The sequence below is a fragment of the Anopheles marshallii genome, chromosome 2 (assembly GCF_943734725.1).
Source record: "Anopheles marshallii chromosome 2, idAnoMarsDA_429_01, whole genome shotgun sequence".
Classification (NCBI taxonomy): Eukaryota; Metazoa; Arthropoda; class Insecta; order Diptera; family Culicidae; genus Anopheles; species Anopheles marshallii.
Genome location: NC_071326.1, coordinates 38,557,200 through 38,567,242, shown reverse-complemented (window position 1 = coordinate 38,567,242; position 10,043 = coordinate 38,557,200). Strand labels below are relative to the sequence as shown.

The 10,043-nt window shown below is 44.2% G+C and overlaps 1 protein-coding gene across 1 annotated transcript; it reads left to right on the top strand.

The window, feature by feature from the left end:
* Window positions 1-1,827: 1,827 nt before the first annotated feature.
* On the top strand, window positions 1,828-5,831 carry LOC128719476 (L-threonine ammonia-lyase). The gene is made up of 8 exons (XM_053813099.1): window positions 1,828-2,073; window positions 2,166-2,333; window positions 2,774-2,890; window positions 3,091-3,327; window positions 3,546-3,838; window positions 3,996-4,088; window positions 4,263-4,392; window positions 5,715-5,831. Exons 1-8 carry the CDS (start codon window positions 1,828-1,830, stop codon window positions 5,829-5,831), a joined length of 1,401 nt encoding a protein of 466 aa, XP_053669074.1.
* Window positions 5,832-10,043: the final 4,212 nt, after the last annotated feature.

The window sequence follows — 10,043 nt, the reverse complement described above, 5'->3', positions numbered from 1 at the left end:
CATCAAAAGGCGAGAATATGAGTACGAGATGATGGGAACGCATCGCAACAAGAGTTTCGGAGCCAGTATAAAAAGCGATACCAAGCTCGTGTGAAGTGAACGAATTGTGGAGTGAAATCCTTGCCCAGTAAGTGGTGTGCCAATTTCGTCGGTTTCGAGTGTCACATAAAGGGTGTGTTGTTCAGTGTTGTTCAGATCGCTTTTTTAGATGTGAGTTTCGAATAGGGACTTTCATCATTCCGAACGGAGCAATCAATAGCAGGCATGAAGTAGAATTTATTTGAACAAATTTAAAACAAAATGTTATATTCCAAATCTCACAGTGGATTCATAGTGGATGAAGGTTCGTGTTGTTACAGTCTTATGAACTGTTAGAGGGTCATTTCGATAACGGGTAATTTGAGTGTAGCTGTTATCGACCGTCGATAAATGTTTCATAAAGTGTACAGCGCCCGTACATGGCACATGGGAATGAAAAAAAAAATGCAGCATAAATATCGCCATGCCTAGTGGTTGGTCCACGGTTTGATAAACTCCCTAACGCATCGAGACTCGTTCGCTAATAGAGTGCAGAAATGGAATGGAAACATGCCGGGCGAATACCGGACGGTACTGGTGGTGAATACTAGGCATACATACGGCCCTACCGAGGGCCCTAGCCGACGACGTACATTGAAATTCATGTTTGCATTTTCAAATATTTGCACGTGATATTCAACGCACACTATCCGGTTTCGGTGTGCTGTTGACGACTGTTATGGAATTTAGATGAACTAGCAATGGCTTGTTTTTGTGAGTGTGTTTAATATTCCATACGCAAAGCAATAGTTTGTTTCGATATTGCAAATTAATCATAACTACGGCTAGCTGTTTTGAATATGATCACGTGAGGAAGGGTTCGTTTAGGCCTACGTAATCAGCGCTGGGAGGATAAAAAGAACCCAAGTTTCATTGAAAATAATAACAATTAAACGGTCCTGTTGTGTGATGCATCAAATAGTAGGTGTTTGGTATTGCATAAAGATTAATTTATAAATTGGAAGGGAGTGATACAGATATTTTTTGTATCAGTATTAGTAGTGCAAAGTGCACTTATTTTTAGTCGTAGCCGTCAAATAAAGCAAATTCAGCCGTTCGCTTCACACACCAAAAGTGAATTTAACAAATAAAAATATATCACAACGTAGGGAAGGATCGGAGTACGAAACAATTTGGCGTTGATCCTTTGTAACCCCAAAATGAGATCCCTTTACGCAGAATTCGAATTATGGTTGAAACATGATTGAGTTATAATTGTGGCCTCATAAAGATAAAGGCCAATGACACCTGATGAGCTGAATGCACCAAACTCATCAACATACTCCCGTGAGCTTTCGTGCATTCAACAGCGGAGGAACCCATTTAAAACGATTCAACTTTACAAAGCAGACAACAGGCAAAAGATGCGGGAAACCGGTTACAGAGCGAGCATGATGGATATTTGGATTATTAATATTTAATACCTGCTGCGATACTCGTATGGTACCGGTACTGAAACAATTCGGCCCATTCCCTTGCGCTGTTTTGATTGGGCATGAGGTGTCCTGTTTGCAGTTGGCACAAGGACCCCATTTCGTACAGCGTGTGCTGGCTGGATAGCGTTTCTGTTTCGCTTATTTTTTTTACGACAACCGTCATCACTGTCATACTTCACGTCTAACAAGTCCGGTGCATGTTCGCCCTTTACGGGGAATCTTTGTGGCGTTTTTGCACGTTTTGCACCGTGTTACGGTAGTGGTTTTAATTGTTGTGTATGATTTAACTGTCACCATAGATTAAACTCCCACGATGCAAGTGTCATCCGTAACGACGCAAATGGCTTCCGTGAAGCTGACAGCCCGTCCAACCGTAGAACAACCTGCCCAGAATGGACACGGCACGCAAAGTGGGTCCTCCAGTAACAACGCCTCAGCAACCGAGCCGGAAATTGTCGATCCGTTCTGCAATGCGGACAATCCGCAGATAATCACCTTCCAGGACGTAACATCCGCGGCGTTCAAAATACGGAAAGGTGTCGAGCTAACGCCGTGCGTGGTACGTGGTACACGTTTTTTTTAGTTTTTTTTTATTATCTACTGTGTTACATTCACGTGTATTTGCATTCGCCCATCCACCATCAAAATCAGAAATCCCACTTCTCCGACCTGATCGACATGGACATCTACCTGAAGAAGGAATTTCTGCAGTTCACCGGTAGCTTCAAGGAGCGTGGCGCTCGTTATGCGTTGTTAATGCTGTCGGACGAGCAGAAAAAAACGGGCGTTATCTCGGCCTCCCTGGGGAATCATGCGCAGGTGAGATTACGTTGCGGCACGTCCCAGCCTGGATGCCAGGGTACCCGATGTTCCGTTGTGTACCGTTTGCTTCATCAACGTTTCGTTAAAAACAAACACACCGATTTCGGATGAGGCTTTTGGGCCACCACGTATCGTAGCTGGAAGTATTAATGTCCCCTGGGTGTTTAGCATACGAGCTGCACTCGCTTGGCAGGGATTTTCCAACAGGATTTCCTCTGTGCTCTCCAATGGTGGAAAACCCTTGCATGATGGGAAAGGTGTTTTAAAGTTATTCACTTGTTTGTTTATGTTACTCTTGTTTTACTTTTTCATGGTTAATGTTCCTTTACCATCCCCGGTGTGTGATGGTGCCATTATGGGTGTTGGCACACACGGCAACAACAAAAAATAAATAAAACCTCCGCTCATCTATCTGGAAAACACGACCCGAATGGTAGGGACTGTCCTATCATGGCTGGAAGCTTGGCATCCCGGTGACGGTCGTGATGCCGCTGAAGGCCTCACTGATGAAAATTCAGAAATGCCGTAACTATCATGCTAATGTCGTCGTACAGGTATGTTCCCATCGCTCGGCTCTAACCTTGCAACGAGGTTAACATTGTTTTGATTGCTAAATTCTTTACCTAGCTGTGATAGTTCTAAGCATTCTTACCGAGCGCTCTGTCTCATTCTCGCTCGGTCTTTCATTCTCTATCTATCTCTCTCGTATCTTTCACCGGAATTCAACATCCAACATGGTGGCTGCAAAACTCAGGGAGCGGACATGGGCGAAGCAAAGCGGATTGCGCTGAAAATGGGACACGACCGGGGCCTTACATACATCAACGGGTATGACCATCCGCACATCATGTCCGGCCAGGGTACGATTGGGCTCGAGATCGTCGAGCAGGTCAGCGATATCGATGCAGTTGTTGTGCCGGTTGGTGGCGGTGGATTGATAGCTGGTGTCGCGACCGCCATAAAAAATTTAAGCCCAAATACCAAAATCATCGTAAGTGTGCCGGAAGCGTATAGCTTTTCATTTGTGCCAAAATTCCATGCGAAGAGATATTTGGCAGTTCAATGCACACGCATCGTTCATGGGGTATTGGTCGAGAGATATTGATGATGGAGACCACCCAACGTCCAACGGAACGATTTGCGCTAAATTTCTAATGAATCCGAATTCTCAAATAACTTGCTTCTGTTGCATCTCTAACTATCCCACAGGGCGTCGAGTCGGAAAAGTGTCCCAGCTTTACGCGAGCGCTCGAAAACAAGGGCCCTGTGTTTGTGGCGAACCAGGAAACGTTGGCCGACGGGTTGGCGGTACCGCAGGTGGGCTACAACGCGTACGCCACGACCGTACCGCTGCTGGACAAAATGATCGTCGTGAAGGAGGAATGGATTGCGCTTGCTATTTTGCGACTTGTTGAGCTGGAGAAGTGTGTCGTCGAGGGTGCGGGCGCTGCTGGGCTGGCCGCCATCATGGCTGGGCATTTGAACGAGTTCATCGGCAAAAGGTGAGCACTCTATGCAGACGAAACTGTGGGAAGTGTTTTGGAATCTCTTCGCAACGTGTAGTAGTCATGCCGACAGTACCGGCAATCCAGAAATAGTACATGATTCTCATACCTCTCGATCGAACCGGTTGCATTCTTCTCGATCTGTTTCCGGCAGAGTGGTGCTGCTAATTTGCGGAGGCAATATCGATACGACCATGTTTGGCAAATGTCTCGAGCGTGGTATGGCCGCCGAGGGACGACTGCAGAGGTAATGTTAACTTCTAAAAGCCGAACTGGTGAGATTTTGCCGGTGACATAACATTGCGCGCCTGATGGCGTGATTGCCTATGGGCTCTTGTCTTTTGCTTTTCACGCTGGCCGATCTAATGGGCGTCGTTATTGCCGGTGCGTACGGCGGTTGGTTTCTGCTGTGGTACAACAGATTCACCGTCACCGTCAGCGATGGGCCGGGTGGTGTTGCTAAGCTGTGCAATCTGCTGGCCAGTTTGGGCGTTTCCATCAAGGACATAATGCACGAACGTGCCTTCATTCGTGACATCCACCATGTTGAGGTAAGTGAACGTGAACCGTTAGCTGCTATTTAAGGCTCGTTTGTGTGTTTTTTTTTCTGCGCGAATGTTTTCTAGGACAAGGTTCCGGGTATAAGGGTCCCATTGTGTTGAGGGTTTTCCGGGTTGTATGTTCGTTCGGCGTAGTATATTTTTATACACAATTTCCAAGCGAATGTGTGTACCACGCGGAACAAAACTGTGGATACTGCGGGTAGGCGTGTGTGTTTGCTAGAAAACATTCCTCCAAATAGAATTAAAAAAAAAAGAACAACGAACACCATGGGCAGATTTGGGTGTTGACAGCCAGAATCCAGGGTTTTTTCTTGGTGGTGAAGGGTGGTAATAAAAGGGGACACGGGACGCTCGTTATGATTTAATTTACGGTCAATGGCCATGCGTGGTCGGGCGTGACGACGGCATGACCCGCAGACCGGTACCGAGTGAGCGTGCCCGGTTGGCTTTGTTTGTGTTGGTATTCGCGGTCAACCAGCGGGACCGTCAGTACTTCATCGCGTCTAATGTTTACCTTTTGGCAAAGGGTACGCTTCATTAGCGTGGAAAAGGTTTTTGCCCGAAAACGGGTCCGGATGATTGGATTTCATGTTTTCACTGATGTTTCGGTGTGGTCGGTTTTTGATTGCGTTGATTAGCGCACACTTCGGTTGCGACGAAGTTTGCTTAAACCTTGGTGCTCTGGTAGCAGCACTGTTTGTGCGCTGGCGGTGAACCGAAACCAAGCCCAGGAAGGATAAACTAGTTTGCAAATGTTGATTGAATGAGTGTACTTTGGGAGGTGTTTTTTTTTCTATTTGCTTGATTGTCAGCTAACTGAAATCTAAGCCATCGTGTAGATCGGTGGGTGATGGATGCGATAGATAAGGCAATGGCATAGCGTTTAAAATCGCATTAACAATTGGTTCTTCCCTTGCTGATAACAAATATGGGTTTCAAGGGTTCACTAGAACTAGGTAAACAATGCGTACTTAATTATGTGGCCTTTTATACAGGGCAAAGTTTAACTCTACTCTCTAAATTGTTTTTCCACCAATTTCATCCAATCGGTTTTCCACTTAGTGTAATGATAATTGGGTCGTCCTTTGTCCACCCCTACTTAATAGGTCATTTGTTTATTAACCGAATATCTGGCATTTAGGACCTAGATAAAATATTTGACGAAAGATTCCGGTCATGAATCAAGTTTCTGCTTGAACCATGTTAACAAGTTCGATTTTAAGTTGTCAATGTTTCGGTTTTACTGTAAGCTTCTTTTTTTCTAGTTATCCTTGTTAACATTATTGGACATATCCTCTAACATCTTTCAGGTGAAAGTGATTTGTGAAACACGCGATTGGGAACATTCCAAGGAAATGCGTAAGGTGCTGCAGGAAAAATATACCAAAGTTCACTTCTATGACATGCCGATGGCGATTACGGAATAGAGCCGTTGTGGAGCGTTACCAAGCGTTACCGTACGCTCCATTCCAGACGATAAGCTGCAAATTTTCCCTCTCATCGAACGCGACTTCCGGCTGCTTCTTCGCGATTTTTGCCGCGCGAATGTGAACCGTACATTCCGTGCTGTGCAGTGTTTCCGATAGTTTCAATAAATTGACCCTGCCCTGTACGGACGAAATTGCCACCGTGTGGAACTGGTAACAATTGTAGTACGTGCATGTGTGTGTGTATCTGGAAGTTTTTTACTGTTGGTTCTATTGCTTCACCACATGTGTGCGCCACCAGCATGTGTATTATTGAACTTTTTGCGCGGGTGCGATCGATCCAGCAGGAGGTCGCGAAACGGTTTTATTTATGGTAATGAAAACGGAGAACGTGCAGTACCTCGCCTATTTCAGCATAACGCACAGCACAGCATTCACATACCGTTTGGGCGTGCGAATAGTATGCACGATGTGCCTCGTAAATGGGATCCGGGCAACCTTGCAATGCATGCGGAACCAGGAACTTAACCAGGGATTTGATTGCGAATCAACGAGCTCGTACACGGTGCAGCTATAAATTTTAAAATGCTTTCGCGGTACCAGTGCCCGCGCTAACCGGCTTAGAAAGCTTTAGCCTTTCTCATTCTCTACCATTACTCCCTGCTAGTGTAACGCTAGGTACGCAATCAACACGGACATCGAACGATTTGAAATAGTTACTTCCCGGTTCCCGGCTATGGATGTGTCGGCTTCGGCAGAAAGGTGGATCGACGTGTGCGAAATGAGCTTCGTACGGGAGCAACAATTTTGCATTTGCACAACCCGTTAGCGTACAAGTGGGCATGGGTCAGTGGGATAATTTATAACGATTGCACCGCTAAAACTGGTCCACCTTAAACTTGTTTATGTCGTTACATGTAGCAGCAGCAGTATGGGTATGTTCGCCAATGCTACTGTCGTTTGATATGAGTCCTTTTTGAATGTTTGGTTTTACATGTAGGTGGGGCATTTTATTTCATTTGATAGTACAGTTTCGAAATAAGTTTTGGGTAAATTAACGTAATAAAAATTGATTTTATAAAGAGATTTGTGCCGATTGGGTCAAAGCTTTTGGGTAGATTTGTACAAGAAACCAGGCGTCTCCATCGTAAGTAAATTTAAGCTGATGTGAGGTTGAATAAATAATAAACAATTCTGCATCTGGTTAAAAATTAGTGTTTTTTAGTTTATTTGATATTTAAATATTTGACTGTATGAATACGTGAATGCATTTATGTTTTTAATGTAATGTGTACGATCATGCCGCCGATGAATTCAACATAATTATGGGATTACATCCAGACCAAACAAAATAAAGTTTAAGAAAAATTATTTGCTTTCAGTTATTTACGTTAACGATGATAAAGAATAACAAACATTCGAGTAAGGTATAATTTAGGAAGTGTCTCTCATTTCACTGTAACATCCGTTTTCTCGACAAGCAAAAGAAACGACATTACGCACACAATTAATGTTTCCCTTGAGAGCCATTTCATTAAACGCCTACGTTAAGGCGATTAACTACAGAACATCCTTAATTAGCGACTTCAAACGATTCCCATTCAGTTGCGCTAATCAATATATCGCGCCGCTCGGGCAAACGATTGTTTTATGCGAGAGGGAAAATGAAAATTGACGCCAGAAGCCACCGTAACCTTCCGTTTTGCCTCTCGCTAACAATCGCAGCCAACCGATACGGATGAAGGTTTCCCTGGTATTTTAGCTTAAAGGAACATTTACAAACGGCTGGCCGAAATACCCGGTAGTCCGAGCTAATTGTTTTTAATTAACTGCGATGTTGACGATACGGTGTTATTTGTAATCAACACGCACACGCATTGTTTTTGGGAAGCTAATTACAGTGCATTGATTTCACGTTTAAACCGTTCTACGGAGTAGAGCTGGCTAAAACTAGCGTCGGTTACGATTCACCGTCGGGAGGAAGATGATGTTTCCACGAAACTTTCTGTATAAATTGTCTCACTGCGAAATCGCACCATTTTAACTAGCAAACCTTCTGCGCGAATTCAGTTGAAATGTGACATAACAAACAAATCATCTTTTACTTTACGCGTAGCGAAAGTCGGATGATAACTGTGGCCGAAAGCAATAATTGAGGTGCAAACTGTCGCTCAGGTGGTTTGATAAAGCACACACTCATGCCACATCCCGTGTCGTCGTTGGGCACGTCTGCAAAGTTAAGATTATGGGCGTGTGGTGCAAACAAATGTGTTACCTGCGGGCTCATCCTAAACTAAAATGATAACTAACTGCAGTTCCTAGACACGGACCCGCAACTCGTTGGTGGAAGGTTCTCTTTTCCGCCTTGCTGTAGCACGTTATTTGTGAGCGTTATCACTCGCGAGGTAGCAAATGGTAACGTTACCTCCTAGCTTTCGTCTTTGGACCCGGTAGAACTTTGTCTGGAAGCACACAAACTTCTCCGCACTCACCGCACTCTCCGGATGTGGGTGTGTGGTTGTGTGCGTTTCTACTTTTCTCTTCTTTTCTGTGACAAAGTTTTAGCTTCTGCCGCGAACGGTTTTTTCGTTGCTCCTGTTTTTCGGCACTGTTGTTTTTACCACGGCGCACTAACTAAGGCCACCTTCATGCTTCGCTTCCCTAAATAGTGAACACTGTTGTTCGGAGCCGATCATCCGAACGGCCAAAGCTGCTGAATAATGTGATCCCTCTTCGGGAAACCCTGCCGCATAATATCTCAAACGGGTAAAGTTTGCAGTTCGCCAAATCCGTACGGAAAGTTGCTCCGACGAATCTTCTGTTGATGTTTATTGTGTTGGTTTGGCGCTACTCCCACGGTTTGGGCTTTGTTTTGTGCCCGTTTGAAATGTGCGAGAAGTAGGAGAAGGCGAACTAGTGGCAAAAGTTTTCTTTGCTCCTTGTTTAAAAGACAATTTTTTTTTATTATCACACCGATCGAGCTTTCTTGGGAAAATTATCCACACGGAATATGACGAATCGTAATCGATTGGGATGAACACCGAACGATGATTTCAACACACTGTAAAATAGAGAAGCACCTAAAATAGATTGCAAAACTTTTTCGTAACACGAAACCATTCGCCAGGAAACTTTTTTGGGAACGTTCGATTTTATGTCGTTATTGATGGTTATTGTTATGGAATCAATTGTTTGGATACATCTCTGTTACCGGACCTTTTTTTGTAGATGCGCCCATTTTGATCAGTTGGTGAAACAAAGAGCGCCATCGGTAACGCATCAAATCACTTTACTTATTGCATTTTAAACCATGGCGTTTCGAGTAGTTAGCATAATAATGCATTCCTGCTAACGTTTGGATCAGTCGATCATTGGGATGTAGCTAGAAGCAAAAACGTAGAATATAAACTTGACCAAACGACTCTCGGCAGAAGGACGTTGTAAAGTTTTAAGCTGCCTTTCACTTCTCTTTTAGTATCATGTTTCCTTCTGCAAAGGAATTGAGTTGCTTGCGTTCATTTATCCAGTCTGTTGAAGTTGCACTCTGTTGCTCTGACGCATACTCGCATAGTGATGGACATTTAGCAGGGAAAACTTTTAATTGGGTATTTTGGAGCTGGGCGACCAGCGTGTGTCTACTAATGGTTTGCTTTTTTTAGCTGTGACATACCACATACAGCCATATGGTCAGCTGTAGTTTGTCACGACATTTATTTCCTGTTTTGATAGAGTTGCGAGCTCGGGTGTGAGTGTAGTGGAGTTTTGTATGGATAAGAAGATAATCGTTTTCAAAAAGGTTTCCCTTTACAGTGGAGATCGTTCACGCCACCGGCGTACCAGCGTTCGAATAGCTTCGTAACCATTTGATCCACTTTTAACGAGTTTCTTTGTTTTCACCTATTATGTCGTTATTCGTCGTCAGCATCGTTATCGTTCAATTTGATACGGCTGCACAATTATAATGATATCTTTTTGACTGTGACTTGAAAGCGCGGACGCGGTTTGCATCGCTGTGCAGTGTTCCATCGCTTGCTTATTTATCGGGCATTACGATCGCTTTGTTGGTTTGCTTTTGTTGGTCGAAGGAATATCGAAAAGTGACACTTTGCGACTTTGCTGGATGTAGACGATAGACGATTTCATGGAGACTCCAACATTGCTTCCAATTTATTATGGAAAAGATGAGGTGTGTAGGATATTAAGTTAACAAGA

What these genes read in the sequence shown, in the direction of transcription:
- LOC128719476 (XM_053813099.1), top strand. Translation starts at nt 1,828, where the DNA reads ATGCAAGTGTCATCCGTAACGACGCAAATGGCTTCCGTGAAGCTGACA. An exon ending in CCCTGGGGAATCATGCGCAG is followed by an intron (nt 2,334 to 2,773) that starts GTGAGATTACGT and finishes CCCGAATGGTAG; the next exon opens with GGACTGTCCTATCATGGCTG. An exon ending in ATGCTAATGTCGTCGTACAG is followed by an intron (nt 2,891 to 3,090) that starts GTATGTTCCCAT and finishes TGCAAAACTCAG; the next exon opens with GGAGCGGACATGGGCGAAGC.